This window comes from Scyliorhinus canicula, chromosome 7, assembly GCF_902713615.1.
Source record: "Scyliorhinus canicula chromosome 7, sScyCan1.1, whole genome shotgun sequence".
Classification (NCBI taxonomy): domain Eukaryota; kingdom Metazoa; phylum Chordata; class Chondrichthyes; order Carcharhiniformes; family Scyliorhinidae; genus Scyliorhinus; species Scyliorhinus canicula.
In genome coordinates, this window is record NC_052152.1 from 107060493 (window position 1) to 107084165 (window position 23673).

General features: G+C 51.6%; 1 protein-coding gene and 1 pseudogene across 1 annotated transcript in view; both read right to left on the bottom strand.

The window, feature by feature from the left end:
- Nucleotides 1-23673, bottom strand: part of cdadc1 (cytidine and dCMP deaminase domain containing 1) — a 150303-nt gene that overhangs the window by 9997 nt on the left and 116633 nt on the right. The window contains exon 7 of the mRNA XM_038802619.1: nt 4965-5154. Coding sequence (XP_038658547.1) covers nt 4965-5154 — 190 coding nt within the window. The remainder of the gene's footprint in view (nt 1-4964; nt 5155-23673) is intronic.
- On the bottom strand, nt 943-3107 carry LOC119969254 (annotated as a pseudogene).

A 23673-nucleotide genomic window follows, 5' to 3' on the forward strand; every position in this document is an offset into this window, starting at 1 on the left:
TGACGTTTTAATTTTCCCCGAGAAAGTCGACGAACGGCTGCCACCTCTGGGTGAACCCTACCATTGACCCTCTTAAGGCGAACCTTATTTTCTTGAGACTGAGAAACCCAGCCATGTCACTAACCCAGGTCTCTACACTCAGGGGCATCGAGTCCCTCCACATTAATAAGATCCGTTTCCGGGCTACCAGGGAGGCAAAGGCCAAGACACTGGCCACTTTCGTCCCCTAAACTCCCGGCTCTTCCGACACTCCAAAGATCGCTACCGTCGGACTCGGCACCACATGTGTTTTTAGTACTGTGGACATTGCCTAAGCAAAACCCTCTCAGCTTCGGGCATGCCCAAAACATGTGGCCATGATTTGCTGGGCTTCCCGCGCACCTCGCACACCTGTCCTCTACCCCGAAAAACATTCTCATCCTAGCCACTGTCATGTGTGCCCGGTGGACTAACTATAATTGTATTTAAAAAAAAAAAAAATTTGGAGTACCCAAGTCATTTTTTTTTCAATTAAGAGGCAATTTAGCGTGTTCAATCCACCTAGCCTGCACATCTTTGGGTTGTGGGGGCGAAAGCCACACAAACACAGGGAGAATGTGCAAACTCAAGGGCAGCATGGTGGCGCAGTGGGTTTGCCCTGTAGCCTCACGGCGCCGAGGTCCCAGGTTCGATCCCGGCTCTGGGTCACTGTCCGTGTGGAGTTTGCACATTCTCCCTGTGCTTGCATGGGTTTCTAACCCTAACCCTAGCGTCGAGACCGCAGCCACCCCCCCTTCATGCTCGTACTTCCAAGTGGTAGCTTACCCTCTAGTGTGGTCGTCCTTCCCCATTGCCCCGGGGTTGATCTATACAACCCCCCCGACCGCTGCATGTCTGTTCCCCCTTTCTCCTCCTCACCCCCTCCCCTGCGCCATGGTGCTCTCACCCACTCCTTTCTGTGACTTTTTTTTTCATATGTAATCTGCCTTTATTGTACAATACACAAAAATCATCCCAAGAATAACAGAAACCAAAGGGCAAAAGAGAGGAATTTTCAACATTCATTATCGCCTGAGCAAAAAGTAGTGGGAAAATTTAAGATTGACGATGGAGATGAGGTGGAATTTCTTCTCTCACAGGGTCAATAATCTTTGGAATTCTCTCCCTCCTCAGAGAGCAGTGGGGTCATCGATTATATTCAAGGCTAAGTTGTACAGATTTCAGATTGACAAAGTTTACTGCAGACAGACAAGGAAATGAAGTTAAGACCTCACTCAGATCATCCATGATCTTATTAAAGGCTGGATTGATCTTGAAGGGCCGAATGGCCTCCTCCTGCTCCTATTGCTTATGACCTTAAGCCCCTAGATCAGGGGCAATGATGTGGGTACATTAATAAATCACCTATACTCCCTTCCACAGTAATTGACTTCCAGATGATTTGGGTTATGAATGGAACTGGATTTTGGATGGGTCAGAATGTAGACTAGCCCTTGCATTAATAGGGTACCATTCAAACTCCGGTTCTGGGACGCGACTTTGACAGATCCTATTTTGCCCTTCGCCCATTATTAACTGCTCACTATCGAGGGCAGCTGCTGTCAGTTACTGGGTATAGGAATTTGGTTCATGGTGTATTCAGCAGTGACTGGGAATCACAAAAATCAGACCAGGAATCACTGAAATCAGACCACAAGTCACTAAATTCAGACTGGGAATCACAAAAAGCAGACTGGGCATCAGGGCAATCAGACAAGGAATCACTGAAATCAGACACGGGAACCACTGATATCAGAATGGGAAACACGGAAACCGGGTTTCACTTAAATCAAACCAGGATTCTCTGAAATCAGGCAGAAAATCATTTAAATCAGTGCAGAAATCAATGACATCAGACCGGGAATCATTGAAATCAGACAACAAATCACTAAAATCAGACTGGGAATTACTGAAATCAGATTGGGCATCCGGAAAATCAGGCAGGGAATCATTGAAATCAGTTCTGGACTCACTGAAATCACTGAACAGTGATCACTGATCCAGTGCCAACAGGTAAATCTTACTGTTGTCATGTCCACTATTAGCTGATAGGGCATTAATCAGACGAGGCATTGCTTGATCTACATGAATGCTGCAGGGAATACTCTAACAGAATTCAATCACCTTGGGATTAATCAGAGATGCAGACCAGAAAGAAGAGATATTTCATTGTGATCAGGCCATTAATGGTCATGGATTCAACAGCAAGATCCCAACAACAATGCAACAATCAACATCCTCATTTAAAATTCCAATTCTCAGCCGATCACTCCCACTTCCTCAGAGATTCCACGGTGCCCCATCGCCAATGATGCAGTTTCACACCCACAGCGTACAGAGCGATGGTCACCAGTACAGCTGCTACGAGAAAGATGCCCATGCCAACAGGGCTGAGAACCTCCATAATGGGGTAGACCCAGATTGCTGACCTGTGACGAATCCAGAATACCCACAGTAAATAGGAGCAGCAAAAACTGATCAGCATGCCCATGCCTCTCTTGTGACTGGGCCAACGATGTGTGGCACCAGGATCAGTTCCAACATCAGCAGCAGCAACACCACCGAGTGCATGGCGTGATTCATCCAAGTGGGGATGACCTGGTCGAGAATCTTTGGGTAAACAAGCTCTCGGTCAAAGGCGTAAAGGAGCCAGAAACTTACAACAACAAAAAAGCCGATGGGGAAAGCGAGGGCTGCAAAAAGCCAGTCTTGGAGAGCACTGATCCTCAAGCACAATCGCTGCACACGTTTACCATGCTGAGGGAGGAGCCACACCAGGTCTGTGGGGACACACACTCCAAAATATGTGGTCTGCAGAATCATGTTGATGAATGTGAGATATTTCCAGCGACCGCCGTAAGTGGCGGCTCCAAGGAGCCTCCCGCCGGAGCTGAGCAGTACATCCCGGTATAGAGTGAAGAGATACCAGAGGAAGAGGGGCAGGTGGAGCAGGAGAGGCCGGCGGAGCAGCATGGAGGCCCGGGAAGAGCAGGTGCAGGAGTCTGTCCGGCACCGGGTGGAGATTTTCCGGCCCTGGAGAGCGGGTCCGGGGGCAGGTTCTCTGGGGTCCGGGTGGGGGGTTGGTTTGGGGGGGGGGGGGGGGGGGGGGGGGGGATTCTCCGGATTGGGAGTGGTCCGGGGGGTCTGGGTTTCTGGGTCCGGGTTTCCCCTCCTTTCTGTGACTTAACTACAGAATTTAAAATGAGGCGGTTCCGTCCCGCGCAAATAGTTTCTCATGTGCCTCGATACGCTGGGGTATCTGGTTCAATGCTGGCTGCATTGTTGTCTTCCCAGCCCATGTTTGTGGACAAATTCATCTGCATCCGTCGGTGGGGTGAAATAATATGCCCTGCATTGGAAAGTCACCCAGAGCTTGGTTGGGTAAAGCATTCCGAACTGTACCTCGTTTTTATAAAGGGCTGTCTTGGCTTTGTTAAATTCTGCCCGGTGCTTGGCCAGCTCTGCCCCAGTATCCTGATACACCCAGATTGCGTGACCCTCCCAGTTACAAGACCTTGTGTGTCTCGCCCAATTTTAGCATCTTGGCCACGCATTTCTCCAGGTTTTAGCAGGCTATTTTGGGTTTAAAGCACCTAAATTAGAGTTTCCAGGAGGAGAGCCACCTTTCGTATGTCCGGTCAGCACATCATCGTCACCGGATGTTGACAACATGTACTTTTGCATACATTTGTACTTTGGGTTGGCCAGTTGACGGGCCACAAAAGGGCACTGATGGGAGGACGAATACTCTCACCCGAAGGGTGCACAGCAGACGTGTTACATACAGGCAGTGCCATTTACCGGCACTGCACCTCAGTAATCCTCGTAACTGCTTGGTGGACAAAAAGCTGTACTAAGTCGAGAGCCTGCACGTCCTTTTGAATATTGATAAATAAAACTATTAAGGCAATCTTGAAAACTTCCTCAAAAACTATTGAGAACATCCGAGAAAAGTACTCAGTCGACTTTGGGCTCTCCAGAAATCCCATGATTCTGAGATTCTATTTTCTCGACCAGTTCTCCAAGTCATCCACCTTTGCCCTCAATCACGTTCCTTTCCTCCACCAGCAACATCTCAGCTTCCAACGAGGTGATTTGATCATCATACCACAACAAGGCCACCTCCACACCCTCTCCATGCTCCTACACCACCTCAAGGTTTTTTCCAGATCTCCCGAATCAGGCCGAGTGCCTCCTCTATTGACCCCTTAAGGGTTTCCATCATCATCCTCCCCTGCTCATCAAAATCCTTCGCAAACTCTTTTCAAACTCCTGCACTATCACCCCATTCGGCGTTTCCACTGCAAAATGAGCAGCCACACCCAGGGCCAGGTCCACCACCTGCCCTCAGGGCCGGGTCCATTAGCCTTCCCTCTTGCTGAGCTTTGCGGGTTTTCTGGCGCCAAAGGATTATCCCCTGTAATCTTCTCGTCACCAACCTTCTTCATAAATTTGACATATTTTAACATGTCAAATTCCCTATTCCATACATTGATAACGAAAATCCCCGGGGTTAAAATGTCCAAAAAGCAAAGACCATGGCGGGAGATACCTGATGTGTGACCTTCGACCGGTCATCCCCGGAAGTTCCTTGAAGTTTAAAAAAAAATCAATTTGAATTGCTATGCTAGAATTAGAAGTCATGCTCACTATATTAATAGTCAAGTAACAATGCACACAGTAACGCAGAGGTTCAGCCATCGAAAACAGACGTGTAAAGTTCTATGAATTGTTTACATAGTTAACAAAAATAGTTGGAAGGTAAAAGTTTCCAAACTTGCAATCTCATTAACCAAGTTTGCAGTATCAAATCAGTGTCTTTGCAGCAAAGTAAAAGCTGAAAAACATTGTGGTTACTGCCGTGATGTATAGAAGATGAGGATCGATGGATCTTTTACCATTCTGGATTATTTTTGCACTTTTTGGATTTGTTATGGGATACTTACTGTAAATTTCCTCACTCCTTGTAGACCAGAGAATTTCTGATAAGATATATCTGCCTTTACTTTGCCAGCATCGAGGTCACCTGTGTATATCTGCTTGATACCAGCATTATTGATTAAAGGTACGCATTCATCACATGGACATTTGGTAACAAAAATCATTGTTTTTTCATCTTCTTTAATATCCTGACACCTGCAAAAGAAGCACATTGAACACTTAAATGAATGGAGGTTTCACAATGGACTGCTTGTTCCATGCTTGATAATTCACTAGACATTGCCATCTCTTGTCCTTTAGGGCTTAATTAAATTGCGCGCGTCTGCATTCCCCACAGTATTCTATTTATACACATGAGAATATGAAAAAATATCTATTAAAAAAAAATTTTGCATCTGGATCACATTTTTGAATTACACAGGTTGTTTGGCATGTTTACCACAAAACGTCACGTGTTTGAAGGGTGGCACAGTGATTAGCACTGTTCGATCCCAGCCCCCTGTTCGTGTTGAGTTTGCACATTCTCTGCATCTGCGTGGGTCTCACCCCCACAACCCAAAAAAGATGTGCAGGCTAGATTGGCCACGCTAAATTGCGCCTTAATTGAAAAAAAATAACGGGGGCTCTAAATTTAATCGAGACAAAAGGTAGTGTGTGTGTTATAACCCGACTCCTGGAGGCCATGTGGTCTGCAACATTAGAGTACCTGTGGCTTCACTGGAGTATGATCTCCCTAGATTGGAGGGGGGTGGGGGGGAGCTACATCCTTAAGCTAAAGGCTTCATGGGGCATGAACACCCCAGCCCAAGTGTGGGCCGGGCGCGGGAGACCCTTCGGGGAGTAGGAGTTTTATTTCAGTAGGTAAAATAAACTTCAGCTTTTCTTAGTCATTGTGTCCCTGTGGTCGCTCGCCTGGAACTTTACACTGGTGACGAGGGTAAAGTTGAACAGCAGGAGATGCCATTTCCTCCAAACCAGGCTCACCTCGAGTAGGGCTCAGGAGGCCTCCATGCAGGTTGCGGGTATGTCACAAATCGGAAAATTAGAGGCGTTTGACACCAAGACAGGTGACTGGACCCAATATCTCGAGCGAACGCACTATTTCTTTTGGCTCTACAACATTGTCGGCGACAAGAGACAAACAGTGAGCCTCCTCGTGGTCTGCGGGACAGACACCTATAGCATCATCAAGAGTTTAACATTCCCAGATTCAGCTGATACCCGCCAGTTTGCAGAGTTAGTTTTCTTGGTAAGCAAACATTTTGACCGTAAACTATTATTGAGAGTCCACCGTTTTCGTTTTCACAGAGCCACCCAAAACCAGGCAGAGCCTGTGACCAACTTTGTGGTCCATTTAGAAAAGCTCAGAAAGTTTTGAGAGTTCAGTGCAAACTTGTCTGAGGTACTCAGAGACCGGTTGGTCTGTGGCATCGGTAATGCGGTGACTCAAGAATGCTTCTTGGGGGAAACATTTCAATTTTAAAAAGGTGACCGAAATGGATTTGTCGCAGGAAGGCGCAGAGCGCAGTGTCCAGGAGCTTCGTGGAATGGCCTACCTCAGCCAAAGGCCGCCCAGCTGGACGTGGAGCACCCCCTCCGCGTGTTGTAATTCAGGACTCCCACCATCGGGGATACACTCGAGGCCAGGACCAGCATCGGCATTTTCCCAGTGAGACATGCCGGAACTCCCCCGGGCCAGAGCTCCCTGACCTGCGGATGGACACCCACCGATACCCGGGGAAACCGATGGAACAGGTGCCAGCGGGGAAGCCCACCCGCCCGCCGCTGCAGCCCCGATGACTGGTTCAGGCCCCAGGTGGCTGGGGTGGGATTGCCTGAAGCGCCTTTGGCTGGATTGGCAGGTTTGCCACATGTACCCTGATGCGGTGTTGACACGTTTCCTGGGCATTTTTCAAGACAGACTAGGTACCATCCGAGGGGCCTCCGCCAAGGTTTCAGTGGACCCAGAAGCCCAGCCATGGTATTTTCCGGCCGGTTCCGTCCCCTACGCATTGAAGTGTAAGGTGGATGCAGAGTTGGACCGCCTCGAGCAAGTAAGGATCATCCACCCAGTGCAGCTCGCGAATTGGGCTGTGCCAGTTGTGCCAGCCATGAAGCCTGATGGCTCCGTCCGCCTCTGCGTGGACTATAAGATGATAAATTGGGCTTCCCATTTGGACTGCTACCCAATGCCCAGGATTGAAGAACTGCACATTTGGCTCAGTGGACGGCATACCTTCACCAACTTCGCCATGAGTCACGCTTATCTGCAATTAGATTTGGGCCTAGCCTCATGGATGTATGTGATCATCAATTCACAGGGGTCTGCACGAGTACACCAGGTTGCTTTCCAGAATCTCCTCCGCACGTGCTATTTTCCAGCGTGTAATGGAAAGTATTCTCTGGGGATTACCAAAGGTCGTAGTTTATCTTGACGATGTGTTGATCACAATTTGTTCGACCGGGTACACAGGAAGAATCCGGAGGACATACTACGTCGGTTCGAGGCAGTCAGGGTCGCCAACAGCACGAAATGTGTATTTCAATCAAAAGAAGTGGTCAACTTGGGTTACAGGCTGGACCGGAAGGCTTATACCCAGTGAACAATTAAGTATGAGCAATCTGGCAGGCCCTATCCAGAGGACCCTATGGAACTCTGTTCCTTCTTGGGCCTTATCAGCTATTATGGCAAGTTCATGCCAAATTTGCCGACTGTGTTGGCTCCACTGCATCTGTTACCCTAGAAGGGCCAACGATAGTTTTTGGACCCACCGCAAAAGATGGCTTTCAATTAGGTGAAGCAGCAGCTGTCATCTTTGCATCTGCCAACTTATTTTGACCTGTCCAAGCCCTTGCTGTTAACCTGCAATGCCTTGCCTCATGGCATCGGGGCTGTCTTGGTGCACCAAATGGATAATGGAACAGAACGGTCCATTGTGCTTTCTTCACACACCCTGAATGCAGCAGAGCAGAACTACTCGAAAAGGAGGGTTTGCGTTGGCCTTTGGGGTGAAGCGATCCCACCAGTATTTATACGGGTATACATTTACAGCCTACAAGGACCAGGAGGATAGGGGTCTCTCTCTCTCCTCTCTACCCCCCCCCCCCCCCACCCCCCATACGTGGATGGCCTCAGCTGACCCCCATTGCCCACCAGCGCGACGATGCCTGCCATGTCAGACGTGGTAATTGCAAGCCTACATTTTATGGACTCCTTGCCAGTTACGGCAGCTCAGGTGAAGGTGTGGACGCAGATGGACCAATTGTTGGCCAGGATCCGCCACATTGTGCTGTACGGGGTCCAACATCATGCTCTCCCGGAGAATCCGTGTGCATTCACCACAAAGGTGTGGTAGATGCCATCCTGCTGTGGGACTCCGAGGTGGCCTGCCTGAGCGAGGCCAGTTAGCAATCCAAAAGACCTCTACGCTGGACACCTGGGAGCCTCGATAATGAAGATGTTAGCCCCGAGTTATGTATGGTGGCCTGGAATAGTAGTAGACATCAAAAGTATGGCAAGCAATGTACACAGTGCCAGGAGCACCAGAAGCTACCACCTGCATCTCCATGGGTCGACCATGGTGCCTCCACCTCATGGATTTCACAGGACCCTTTCAAGGAGCTTTGTATCTACTTATCGTGGATGCCCCATTTGAAGTGGATGAATATCCACCACATGACCATGCCAGACATTGGGGAAAAAAGTCCATGTCAGACGTTGGGGAAGAGGTCCACGACCGGCAGGAACACGCTGAAACACGACGAATTAGACCCATCAGGGAGCTTTTAGCAGGTGACGCAATCTATGTCTGAAATTCCACCGACAGGGCGTTCCCAGCAAGTGTAAAGTAAAGTGATTAGGGCCGGTCTCGTACTCCATACATGTACAAGGGAAAGAATCGAACAGGTACGCAGACCACCTCCGCAGCAGAGTCTTACAGGTCCATTTTTTTGTTGTAACATTTCCATTTAAGCAGTAGCATGACACCCCCCACCCCCAGTCTACATCAATGGGTCCGAAGTGGAGATGGTCGATAGCTTTAAGTTCCTGGGGGTCACCATCACCAACAATCTGTCCTGGTTCACTCACGTTGATGCAACATTCAAGAAAGCCCAACAACGTCTCTACTGCCAACGGAAGCTAAAGAAATTTGGTATGTCTGCATCAACTCTCACAAATTTCTACAGATGTGCCATAGAGAGCATCCTGTCCTGCTACATCCCAGCTTGGTATTGCAACTGCTCGGCCCAAGATCGCAAGAAACCGAAGAGTGTGATGAACTCAGCCCAACACATCTCATAAGCTTGCCACCCTCCCATTGATTCTGTCTACACCTCCCTCTGCCTCAGGAAGGCAGACATCATTATCAGAGACCCCTCCCATCTAAGCTTTGCCCTCTTCCAGACCCTCTCAGCAGGCAGAAGATACAGAAGTCTGAAGACTCGTACATCCAGACATAGGGACAGCTTCTACCCCACAGCTACCAGACTCCTCAACGACTCTCCCTTGGACTGATCTGTTCCCTGTGAGAACACTATTCACGACACCCTATGCTGCTCTTGTTTGGCCTTGTTCCGCACTGTAACCAATCACTATTTGTTGATGTACCATTGTCAATGTACTCTGTCGATTATTCTTTTGTCTACTATGTACGTACTGTGTATGTTCCCTTGGCCGCAGAAAAATACTTTTCACTGTGCTTCGGTGCATGTGGCAATAAATATCAATCAATCAATCTAGCGTGGCCAATCCACCTACCCTGCATAAATTTGTGGGGGTAAGGCCCAGGCAGACATGGGGAGAATGTGCAAGTTCACACGGACAGTGACCTGAGGTCGGAATTGACTCCAGGTCCTCAGCGCCATGAAACACCAGTGCTAGCCACTGCGCCACCATGGCGCCCAGCCTAGAGGAAAATCAAAGCCACCACAACCGGTGGTGCTCTTTCCTCCAGAGCAGACGCCTGTGATACCCAGTGAGGCAGATGAGCCCCTCGGAGATGCAGGACATCGACTCATCTTTTTAAAAAAATATTTTTATTCTCCTCCTTTTTCACATTTTCTCCCGAATTTACACCCACCAACAATAAACAATAATCAGAAACAAATATGTAAATCTCTATAACAATAACAACGATCCCATCCTCCCACCAACCCCCAAACATCAGCCCGCATGTTTACATAAACAAATGACAAAAAGGAATCAGGGATTACCCATAGTCACCCTTAATACACACAGCCCCCCTCCCCCCAATCCTCCCACCCATCCCCCCCAACTAATGTTTGATGTTATCCAGTTCTTGAAAGTGCATAATGAATAATGCCCATGACTTGTAGAACTCCTCTGTTCTTCCCCTCAGTTCAAACTTAACCTTCTCAAGGGTCAAGTATTCCAACAGGTCCCCCCACCACGCCAGGGCACAGGGTGGAGAGGCTGCTCTCCATCCCAGCAGGATCCGCCTTCGGGCGATCAACGAGGCGACGGGTACGATATCTGCCTCCGCACCCGTTTCCAACCCTGGCTGATCCGACACCCCGAATATGGCCACCTGGGGACCCAGGTCCAGTTTCACGTGTACCACCTTGGAAATTACGCTAAACACCTCCTTTCAGTAATCCTATAGCTTTGGACAGGACCAAAATATATGAACGTGATTAGTGCCCCCCCCCCCCCCCCAACGCTCACGCATATCTTCTACTCCTTCAAAGAATTGGCTCATCCTCGCCCTCGAGAGGTGTGCCCTGTACACCACCTTCAGCTGTATTAGCCCCAACCTCACACATGACGTGGAGGCATTCACTCTCCGGAGCACCTCACCCCACACCCCCTCCTCCAAATCCTCTCCCAGCTCTTCCTCCCACTTCGCTTCGATCCCTTCCAGTGGTGCCTTCTTCTCTTCCAAAATAGCTCCGTAAACCGCTGACACTACCCCCCTTCTCCAGTCCCCTTGCCGTCAGCACCTCCTCCAGCAATGTGGAGGCCAGTTCCTCCGGGAAACTCTGTATCTCCTTCCTGGCAAAATCTCGAACCTGCATGTATCTAAATATTTCTCCCTGCTCCAGCCCATACTTCGCTTCCAGCTCCCTCAATCCTGCAAACCAACCCCTAAGAAGCAAATCTTTTAGTGTCTTAATCTCCTTCTCTTCCCATTTCCGAAAACATCCCACCTCCCTGGCTCGAATCTGTGGTTCTCCCGAATCAGCATTTCCCTTGAACCTGCCCCCAACCCGAAGTGTTGGCAAAACTGCCTCCAGATTTTCAATGAAGCTATTATAACCGAGTATTTCCCCGGAGGTATCGGGAGCGGCGCTGTTGCTAATGCTTTCAGTCCCACCCCCCTGCACAAACTCTCCTCCATTCTGACCCACTGGGATCAACCCCTCTGACCAAGCCCCGCACCTTCTCCACATTCGCCGCCCAGTAGTAGTACATCAGGTTTGGGAGACCCAAACCCCCTGCCTGCCTTCCCCTCTGCAGCAGCACCTTCCTCACTCTGGCCACCTTCCCTCCCCATATGAAGGATGTAATCCTTCCCTCAATCTCCCTGAAAAAAGCCTTTGGCAGGAAAATCGGTAGGCATTGAAAAATAAACAGAAATCGCGGCAACGCATTCATTTTAACCGCCTGCACCTGACCAGTGAGACCATCCTGTGGCGAATGTACTTCATATAATTCACACTGTATAGTATTGTGTCCTTGTGGGCTCTGTCTGTGAGCCATGGCGCGGCTCTGCCCACAGGGGGAGATGAGGAGCTTGTATAGGGCTCCAACCTCGGCTCATTCCATGGCCCCGCCCACTACCGGAAGTATAAAGTGCTGCAGCCGTGTGAGCCTGCCCTCAGTTCTTCTGGTCGCAGGCAGGCTCAGTTGTAAGTCTATTAAAACCACAGTTTACTTCCAATCGTGTCTCGAGTGAATTGATGGTCACATCAATTTAATAGACTTAAGAAAACTACTATGGAATCAGCCCTCAAACCTGATCGACTAGAACTCGACCCGCAGGCTGCAGAGGCGAAGGAAATCTTTCTACACTGGCGTCGGTGTTTCAAGGCCGACCTGGCTGCATCGACCACCTCCGAGACTACAGAGGAGCAGAAACTCAGCCTACTGCACGCAAGGGTGAGCCATCGCATCTCTACGCAACTCAACTGTACCGACTCCTATACTGAGGCCCTCGCTATGCTCGACCGATTATACGTACGGCCGGTAAGCGAGGTCTACGCGCGCCACATTTTCGCTACCTGCCGCCAGCGCCCCGCAGAGTCGCTAGAGGACTTCCTGCGCGACTTAGAAGCCCTTGCTCGGGACTGCAACTTTCAGGCTGTAACTGCCCCCCAGCATATGGAACTCGCTGTCCGTGATGTGTACGTTGCGGGGCTCCGGTCTAACTATGTGCGCCAGCTCGAAAAAGGGGCCCAGAACTTGGAGGACACGGTAGCGCTAGCAACTACTATGGAGGTCGCGTTTCAAAGTCTCAACTCATTCCCCGCAGACCAAGCGACTCCATCGTGGACCCCCGACCAGCGACTGCCCCAGGCCTGTGCCGCGCGGCCACCCACTCACTATGGAGTGCCAGCGTGCCATTTTTGTGGTCAGCCCCAACACCCACGGCAGCACTGCCCGGCCTGCAACGCGACCTGCAGCAGCTGCGGTCGCAAAGGACATTATGCCAAAGGAAGCCTGGCAAAATCAAAATCCTCTAACTCCCCCGCAGTTTAGAACAATCGCTCCCCCAAATCGCAGGCCCGGCAACGTTGCAGCGTGTCTGCCGACTCCGCCCGACATGTGCGACTCATGGGGGCCGCCATCTTGGCAAACCTCCCCCATGCGGCCGGCCATGTGCGAGTCATGGGGGCCGCCATCTTGGGCGCCACCTTCCTCGCCGCCCACCACGTGCGATCCACGGGGGCGGCCACCTTGGACACCATCTTCTTCATCGCCTGCCACGTGCGATCAACGGGGACCACCATCTTGGCCATCACCCGATGTTCACCTCGACGACTACGACCTCAGCGGACAGTCATCACGGGGCCACTCCAGCACTGCTGATCGAGCCGTCGACTACCCGCAACCCAACGCAATCACGTTGGACCAGTCGCGTTCGAAGCACCTCCAGAGCTCGATGATGTCCGTTCAAATCAACGGATACAAGATACCGTGCCTCTTCGACTCCGGGAGCACCGAGAGCTTTGTACATCCTGACCTTGTAAGACACTGTTTGCTCCCTATCTTCCCTGCACGGCAAACTATCTCCCTCGCCTCGGGCTCGGGCTCGCACTCGGTCCAAATACAAGGGCGCACTGTTGCAACACTAACGATTCAGGGCGCCAGCTACTCTAATTTCCAGCTGTACGTACTCTCCGACCTCTGCGCCCCACTCTTACTCGGGCTCGATTTTCAATGCAACCTCAAGAGCCTCACACTCAGCTTCGGCAGACCCCTACCTCCTCTCACTATATGCAGCTTAGCGACTCTAAAAATGACCCCCCTCCACTCTTCGCTAACCTAACGGCTAACTGTAAACCAGTAGCCACCCGCAGGCGGAACAGCCTGCAGGGCAGAGTATTCATCCGAGCCGAAGTCCAGCGGCTCCTACGTGAGGGAGTCATAGAGGCCAGTAATAGCCCCTGGAGAGCTCAGGTGGTGGTCGTCAAGACCGGGGAAAAGTTCCGGATGGTGGTTTATTACAGCCAAACATTTAACCGGTTCACGCACCTCGATGCGTACCCCCTTCCCAGAATTGCAGACATGGTCAACCAGATCGCCCAGTACCGCATATTCTCCACGGTGGATCTGAAGTCTGCTTACCACCAGCTCCCAATCCGCCCAGAGGACCGCCACTACACGGCGTTCGAGGTAGATGGCCGCCTCTTCCATTTCCTCCGGGTCCCCTTTGGCATCACGAATGGGGTCCCGGTGTTCCAACGAGCAATGGACCGAATGGTGGACCAGTACGGGCTGCGGGCCACGTTTCCGTATCTGGACAATGTCACCATCTGCAGCCATGATCAGAAGGACCACGACGCCAACCTCCACCGATTTCTCCAAACCGCCCAGAAACTCAAATTTCACCTACAATAAGGAGAAATGTGTTTTCCACACTACCAGACTAGCCATCCTCGCTATGTTGTGGAAAACGGAGTCCTGGGCCCCGACCCGGACCATATGCAACTTGCAACTCCCTCATTGTCCCAGGGCCCTCAAGAGGTGCCTGGGATTCTTCTCTTATTACGCCCAGTGGGTCCCCCAGTATGCGGACAAAGCCCGCCCACTATTTAAGACCACACTCTTCCCACTGTCAGCAGAGGCCCGCCAGGCCTTCAACTGCATCAACGAGGACATCGCCAAAGCCGCTATGCGGGCAGTGGATGAATCCGTCCCTTTTCAGGTGGAGAGCGATGCCTCAGTGGTAGCTCTCGCAGCCACTCTGAATCAGGCAGGGAGACCAGTTGTCTTCTTCTCCCGAACCCCCTTCGACACTCCTCAGTCGAAAAAGAAGCTCAAGCCATTGTGGAAGCCGTACGGCACTGGAGGCACTACCTCGCAGGTAGGAGGTTTACCCTCATCACCGACCAAAGATCGGTTGCCTTCATGTTCGACAACTCGCAAAGGGGCAAAATAAAAAATAATAAAATCTTGAGGTGGAGGATCGAACTCTCCACCTATAATTATGACATCATATATCAACCGGGGAAGCTCAACGAGCCCCCAGATGCCCTGTCCCGCGGCACCTGCACCAGCGTGCAAGACGACCGCCTAAAGGCTATCCACAATGCCTCTGCCACCCAGGGGTCACCCAGCTCGCCCACTACGTCAAAGCCCAAAATCTGCCTTTCTCCACCGAGGAGGTAAAAGCCATCACCAGGGATTGCCCGATCTGCGTGGAGTGCAAACCGCACTTCTATAGACCAGATAAGGCCCACATGGTAAAGGCACCCCGGCCCTTTGAACGGCTGAGCATCGATTTCAAAGGGCCCCTCCGCTCGACGAATCAAAATGTGTACTTCGTCAACGTCATAGACGAATTCTCCCACTTCCCCTTTGCCATCCCGTGCCCCGATATGACCTCCCACACAGTCATCAGAGCCCTGCACCCGGTTTGGTTTCCCCAGCTACGTACACAGCGACAGGGGTTTGTCCTTCATGAGCGACGAACTGCGTCAGTACCTGCTCGACAAGTGCATCACCTCAAGCAGGACTACCAGCTATAACCCCAGGGGGAACGGACAGGTGGAGAGGGAGAACGCAACGGTCTGGAAGACCGTCCTACTGACCCTCCGGTCCAGGAAACTCCCGACCTCCCACTGGCAGGAGGTCCTCCCCGATGCGCTCCATGCAATTAGGTCCCTCCTGTGCACTGCCACTAACCAGACCCCTCACGAACGACTATTTGTTTTCACTCGGGGCACTACCACGGGGGCTTCGCTCCCATCTTGGTTGAGGACACCGGGCCCGGTTCTCCTCTGGAAGCACGTCCGGGCACACAAAACGGACCCACTAATAGAGAGGGTACTACTGCTTCACTCAAACCCACACTACACCTTTATTGAATACCCCGACGGCCGTCAGGACACCGTTTCCCTCCGGGACCTGGAGCCTGCAGGATCCACCACTACCACCACCGAGGTACCCCACACACTACACCCCATCCAACCCTCCACGCCCTGTGCCCCCACGCCTATAGGTTTCCTGCGCCCCCCTTCGCCCATCACACTGGTAAGAACGGAGCTCGGACCGAAACACCCCCCGGAGTCCACCCTCATATCCACGCCAACCGTCACTACCCAGCCACCAGAGGCTCAGTGCTCCGCCGATTCCAAAGGACGACTCGGTCACCCCCGCCGGACTTGATTTTTTTTGCAGGGGTGAATGTGGTGAATGTACTTCATATAATTCACACTGTATAGTATTGTGTCCTTGTGGGCTCTGTCTGTGAGCCGTTGCGCGGCTCTGCCCACAGGGGGAGATGAGGAGCTTGTACAGGGCTCCACCCTCGGCTCCGCCCATGGCCCCTCCCACTACCGGAAGTATAAAGTGCTGCAGCCGTGTGAGCCTGCCCTCAGTTCTTCTGGTCGCAGGCAGGCTCAGTTGTAAGTCTATTAAAACCACAGTTTACTTTCAATCGTGCCTCAAGTGAATTGATGGTCACATCACATTCTGCCTTGCCAGATCAGCTTTCACTCTCCCCACCAAACTAGTGATGTTGTACTTGCGAAGCCTCCCCCACTCCTGGGCAACCTGCATCCCCAGGTACCTAAAGTGAGTCCCTGTCCTACGGAATGGTGGCAGCCCCCCCCCCCCCCCCCCCCCCCCCCCCCGGCCGAGACACCACAAAATACTCACTCTTGTCCAGCTTGTTTAACTTGTACCCCAAGAAAGACCCAAATACTCGCAGTAGCTCCAATATTCCCCCTATCGACACACTTGGTTCCTACACATGCAGCAGCAGGTCGTCGGCATATAAGGACGCCCTATGCTCTATCCTCCCCCCCGCACTATTCCTTTCCATGCTCCGAACGTCTTAATGTGATAGCCAACGGCTCAATCGCAAGTGCAAACAGCAGGGGGGACATATGACATCCCTGCCTAGTCCCACGGTGGAGAGAAAAGTATCTCGAGATGATGTTGTTTGTGCGGACACTCGCCTTCGGCTCCTTATATGATACTTTACCCAGTTCACAAATCTTGGTCCAATCCCAAACCGCTCCAGAACTGCCATCATGATACTTTACCCAGTTCACAAATCTTGGTCCAATCCCAAACCGCTCCAGAATTGCCATCAAGTACCCCGATTCTACCCAGTCAACCGCCTTCTCGGCGTCCAATGCCACCACCATCTGTTTCCTTCCCCTCCGCAGGTGCCATAACTACATTCAAAACCCTCCTAATGTTCGAAAAAAGCTGCCTCCCTCTCACGAACCCCGTCTGATCCTCACCTATCACCTTTGGGAGGCACGCCTCCAGCCTACCCACCAGTACCTTCGCCAATACTTTTGCGTCCACATTCAGAAGTGATATGGGCCGATACGACCCACACTCCATCAGATCCTTATCTTTTTTTAGCAACAGTGAAATCGATGCCTGCCCAAGGTCTGTGGCAACACCCCCTGCCCTATCGCCTCTTCAAACATCCCCACCATCAGGGGTGCCAGCTTATCCTTGAATTTTTTATAATATTCCACCGGAAACCCATCTGGCCCTGCCACCTTCCCCGACTGCATCCTCCCAATCGCATCCTTTATCTCCTGTTCCACTATTGCTTCTTCTAATGTAGCCCTGTCCCCCTCCCCTAGCCTCGGGTACTCCAACCCATCTAGAAATTCCTGTTTCACACTGTCTCCCCCGGGAGGCTCTGACCTGTATAACCTCTCATACAACTCATCAAAAACCTTATTAATCAGCTCCTGGAGAATTTCCCTTGCCGCTGCTTCCCTCCGGAGCTGACCTAACATACGCCCCACCCCGCCTTATCTCCATGTTCATAAACTGCACCCCTTGCTCGTCTCAGTTGGCACGCCTCCTTCCTGGTGGACAGTCGGTCGAAGCTCGCCTGTAGTTCCTTCCTCTTTCCCAGCATCGCTGGGTCCCCATCTTCTGCATAACTCCTATCTACCTCCAACATCTCATCTATTACCCTCTGCCGCTCCTACCTCTCCTCTTTGTCTACCCTGGCCTTAAACAAAATTACCTCACCCCTCACCACCGCCTTTAGAGCCTCCCAGACAACTGCATTTGACAACTCACCCTTAGTTGAAACCTACATATTCCTTAATTACCTTTTCAATTTTCTCACAGAATACTTGGTTCCCCAAAAGCCCCACATCCAGTTTCCACCCCGGCCTCTGCGCTACCCCCTTCTCCAGTACCATATCCACCCAATGCGGAGCATGATCTGACACTGCAATTGCCGAGTTTTCCGACCCCTTGACCCCAGCCAACAAAACCTTCCCCACCACAAAAAAAGTCGATCCGCGAGTATACCTTATGGACTGCTGAGAAAAACGAGTACTTCCGTTCCCTCGGGTGCAGAAACCTCCAAGGGCCCACCCCTCCCATTCCCACCATTAGCCCAGCCAGCGCCTTCGCTCCCCCCCCTGATGGGACCAGCGAGCGCTGTAGCCATCTGGGATGGCCACTTCCAGAATACAAAATGGATGATCGCAATGACTGTAGGGGAATATGGACAATGTTAGGAAAACAAGCAGGCACAGAGCCTGCATGCATATTGGAGAAGGCAGCTCCCAGACGGAATTGAAATTATAGGTCAATAAACATATTGATGGCCCATCTCCGGGAACAAAGGAAAGACACTCAAGCAACCGATCAGCTCCAGACATCCCGGCGCCAGTTCCCCAAACCGAAAGCACAAACAAAGAAAGGCCAACGGCCACCAAAGACACACCCAGCCATCACGGCACCCACCCCTTTATTGGTCAAGATCAATACCAGTGATCAAGCTGCGGCCCAATTAATTGGGGCCAAGTTCAAGGCCTGCCCAAAAGCGCGCGAAGCCCCTTCGGTTAGAAGAAGAAGGTCCCGAGAGAGAATCACTCAAAGCGGAGAGACCCTTCCACCAGCTGCACCAGAATAAAGTAAGTCCAAGGTCAACGCTCGCTACCAGACGGACGACCTTAGCTGTTCTCCTGTACCACTTCAAACCCAACGACCTTAGATCCGAACAACGGTCATTGTTCCTCTGACTGAGTGAGCACCCGAAGCTAAGTATAGGCGTTAGCGTTAGATTTACGGGCAGCACGGTAGCATGGTGGTTAGCATCAATGCTTCACAGCTCCAGGGTCCCAGGTTCGATTCCCGGCTGGGTCACTGTCTGTGCGGAGTCTGCATGTCCTCCCCCTGTGTGCGTGGGTTTCCTCCGGGTGCTCCGGTTTCCTCCCACAGTCCAAAGATGTGCGGGTTAGGTGGATTGGCCAGACTAAATTGCCCTTAGTGTCCTAAAAAATAATGTTAATGGGGGTTGTTGGGTTACTGGTATAGGGTGGATACGTGGGCTTGAGTAGGGTGATCATTGCTCGGCACAACATTGAGGGCCGAAGGGCCTGTTCTGTGCTGTACTGTTCTAAGATAGTTTAGTTTGTGGTACTTTGTGCATGAGTAAATATTACTGTGTGTGCAAATAAATAGTATTGACTTTGAACTAACTAACTGGTGTATTGGCTCTTTGATCAGTATTCGGGTTTGAACCTTGTGGCGGTATCGAGATACCTGGCTACTCCAAGTGTAAACATAATTCCGATTAAGGAAGGCGACCATATTGACTGCCATATCTATAACCAAATAAATATAGCAACAGCGCGGCCGTGATCTGTCCAACCTTGGCTCCTGCACCAAGTTCCAGTCCCCCCACCACAATCAGTTCACATGTGTCCAAGTCGGGGATGGCCCCAAACACCTTCTTTGCGAATCCCACATCGTCCCAATTGGGACCATATACACTTAACAGTGATACTAACCTCCCCTCCAGCACCCCTGTCACAATCTCATATCTACCCCCGGATCTGCCACCACCTTCTCCATCTGGAAGCGTACCCTTTTGCCGACCATTACCGCTACCCCTCGAGCCGTTCCATCAAATCCAGAGTGAAACACTTGACTAACCCAACCCTTTTTAAGTCTCACCTGGTCCTTCATCCTCAAGTGAGTCTCCTGCAGCATTGCCACATCGGCTTTCAAACTTTTAAGATGCGCAAGTGACAAATTAAGTTCTTTACCCATCAGTCTGGCCTCAATAAAACTCGAGAGGGATTTGTAGGTACAGTATTATTTATTTTTAAACAACTTGCAAGGCTGACCAGCTCTATAGAGATTCAGAACACATGCAGTCTTCTGAAGCCCCAGAACCGAGTGAAATCGGAGACAAAGAGATCTCTGCACATATCATTCAAATGGCATCAAGTTTCACATAAAAGATTTCCATAGGTCATCCTATACACCTCCTGACCTGGCCATATATCCTGATTGGCTCACTTCGCATTCCTCAACCCTGGGCCTCTTGTTACTCAGCATCCTTTTCACCACCCTGCACGAAGCTTCCTTCCCCCTCCTAGCCATGCTTTGCTGAATCCCTTTGTTCATTGTCTGTGAGCTCACTACCATTTGGCTCGCATCTACATTATTCTAACTAATAATCCTATTTTATATCACATTCGTTTGTTCAATTCCTCACAAGCACCCTTGACCGGTCCTCCTAACCCACTCACGTTCCACGTGACTATCCTAACTGGGGGTCTCTCACCCCCACCACCCTTCTTATCGACCATCATACCACCGGGCCCTGTCCCATAAGTCTGACCCGCCCCTATCCATTATTAACATCGAACCCCTTCCCCCACTCCCAAGAACCCCCCCCTATATGTCCTCTTGAAAAAACATCTCCCAGCATCAATCCCTTCCCCTCCCCTCGCTCGCCTCGTAGGCCCATTGAAACCTGCCAACCAAGCTCCAATGTCCGCCGTCCTCCTCTCACCTCACCTCAACTCACTAGCCGACTTTAGTTAGCTAGCACGGGTGGCTCCCCCCGCCAAGATATACTGTCCCCTCCCACCCAGTCCCAGAGCAAGAAAAAACAAAAATGACAATTCAACCCATACAATTCACTAAAATAAGATATAACCGTCGGAAAACAAAACGCCAATCAACCCTACCAATAACTTGAACTCTATAACAATGTAAAGAGAAGTAAATTACAATATACATCAGTAAACAGAAAGCTGTAGCATTTATACATTTTCCAGCTCGCCAATCACAGTCCACAGTTTCTCTTCCAGCTCTGCTCCTCACGTCTGTCCCAAGCCTTCTGCCCTCATGAACACCTCAGCCGCCTCTGTTGTCTTGAAATAAAAGTCTTTGGCCTCATACGTCACCCTCAGCTTTGCCGGGTATACCATACCAAATTGCACCCCCTTTTTGTACAGTGCCGCCTTCACTCGCCCAAACGCCGCTCATCTTTTTGCCAACTCCACCGTCAAGTCCTGGTAGATCCGAACTACAGCACCATCCCACTGCACCTCGCGCTTCTTGGCACTTCGCCCAGCTTAACACCTTCTCCTTCATGCAATACTTATGGAAGCAGATAATTACTGCTCTTGGCGGCTCGTTCACTTTGGGCTTCGGCCTTCATGACCGATGAGCATGGTCTAGCTCATACTGGGAGGGGTTCTCACCCTCCCCCATCAGCTCCGTCAACTTCTTAGCAAAGTATTCTGTTGGCCTTGGGCCCTCTGCCCCTTCGGGCAAGCCCACAATTCTCAGATTGTGCCGTCTCGAGCGGTTCTCCAAGTCCTCAAGTTTTGCTCGGAGTCCTCTGTTGACCTCAACCACCGTCCGCAGCTCATCCCTCATCGAGGTGAGCTGGTCGCTGTGCTGTGTCACGGCCTCCTCCACTTCCTTTATCTTCTCGCCCTGCTCTCTCACCTCGGTCAATGTCTTTGCCACAGCTACCCTCACCGGGGCGATTGCCTCCTCCACCATTGGTTTCAATGCGGCCGCTGTCTCCTTCCTCAAGGCCTCCAAGTGCCTCGCAAACTGTTTTTCCAGCTCCACCGCCATCACCTCGGCCATCTTCTCCACCGTAAGTAGTGCGGCCCCACCATGTGGTTCGGCCTCCGCCATCCTGTCAGCACTTTTGCTCGTTTTCTCATTCAGCGGCGAGCCTGCGTTTCCTCCCTTCTTCAACGTTGCCTTTCGCATCCTTTAACGGCATATTGTTTTTCCTTTTTTTCCCCCTTTCCCCCTTTCCCCCCCTTCACCCTCCTGTCCTTCTTCGATGCGTTTTTTCCTTTGAAAAACAGTCAATTTTTCAAAAAGGGGGGGGGGGGGGGGGGCGGGGGGGGGGGAGAAAGAGAGAAAAAAAACTAACTTCTTTCTTTTTTTTTGCATCTCTCCAGACTTTCCCTGGGACTGGACTTCAACTTTCTCAGCATGCTCTAGGTGGGAGCCATCCGACGTGGGACATCTCTTTTACATCCCGCCCTGGCTTCGGGCCTGCCGCCTCGGCCCCCACTTGGCTCCGCCCCTGCTGCTCTGCCCTTCAAGTGCGTGCTGGGCCCGACACCTACCGCCCGACACCCGGCGGGGTTCTTCACCAGTTTTCAAACCGGCCCCACTAGCTGCCCGTGACGGTCCCCACGGCCGTCAATAGTTGGGGGGGGGGGGGGGGGGGGGAAAATCGAAAAGTCGGGGGAAACCCCGAAAGCGCCGCAAATCGTGGCCACCGGCGGGAGCTCTTCCCGGCAAACGGAGAATCGGCGGCCCAGCGGCAACGCGGGATTCGCGCCTCCCCTCGGCAATTCTCCGACACGGCGCAGATCAGAGAATCCAGCCCTATATTTCTGTAAAACTGATAAAAGTTCTGTAGGCACTGGAAGCATCAAACAACAGAAACAACTAAGAAACCCTCAGCAAAACATACACTGCACCTGTGGAGAAAAGCAATAAGCTAACATTTGAAATGAAAATCACTTATTGTCACGAGTAGGCTTCAATGAAGTTACTGTGAAAAGCCCCTAGCCGCCACATTCCGGTGCCTGTTCGGGGCTGCTGGCCTGCCTTGGTCTGTTTTAAAAGCCAGCGATTTAGCCAGTGGCGCCGGGCATTGGGGGCCGCTCAACGCGGCTCCCCCGGCGATTCTCCGTGCTCAACGAGCTGAATGCCCGCCGAGTTCGGCCGAGTCCCATCGGTGTCGTTCGCGTATGGTCCTACCCGGTGGACCTCGGCGTTCTGGCTGTGGGGGCCGTCCTGGTGGGGGGAGGAGATCCGACTCCAGGGAAGCCTCCACGTTGGCCAGGCCCACGATCGGGGGACTACCAATCGGCGGGCGGGCTAATTCCGGAGGGGGGCCTATGTTCCTCCGCCACGGGCACCTGTTGGGCTCCGCCATTTTGCCCGGGGGCCGGTGCGGCGATGGCAACCCACGTGCATGCGTGGACCAGCACAGGCTGTAGCACATATGCACGGACCGGCGCTGGCCGTGCTAGCACCCATATCGGCAGTTGGAGATGTGTGAAGCATCCATTGCCATGCTAGCCCCGTGCGGCGCAGGAGCGCTGCTCCTAGCGACCAGATGATGCCGTTGTAAAACGCTCCGGTGTTTATGACGGCGTCAACACTTAGCCCCATTATCGGAGTATCCCACCCACAGTTTTAATGGAAACACTTGGGAGATTTCCTTCATAATTGTTGAAATGTAGTTAATTTTCCTAAAAGAAGTCGATAAATGGCTGCTACCTCCGGGCGAACCGTAGCATCGATCCTCAGGGCAAATTTGATCTTCTCAAGCCTGAGAAACCCGGCCATGTCACTGACCTATACGCCTGATTTCGGGGGTTCCGAATCCCTCCACGCCAATAAGATCTGTCAAGGGCTACCAGGGAGCCAAAGATCAAAACATCAGCCTCTCTCGTCCCCTGGGCTCCTGGGTCTTCCGACACACCAAAAAATCGCTACCTCTGGGCTCGGAACCACCCCTACTTTCAATACCTTCGACACAATGTCGGCAAATCCCTGCCAAAATCCACTAAGTCTCGGACATGCACAAAACATATCGACATGATTCGCAGATCCTCCCGCACACCGCCCACATCTATCTCCACTCCTTCAAAGAATCTGCTCATTCGGGCCACAGTCATGTGCGCCCTGTGGAGAACCTTGAATTGTATCAGACCGTGCCTGGCACACGACCAAGACGCTTTGACTCG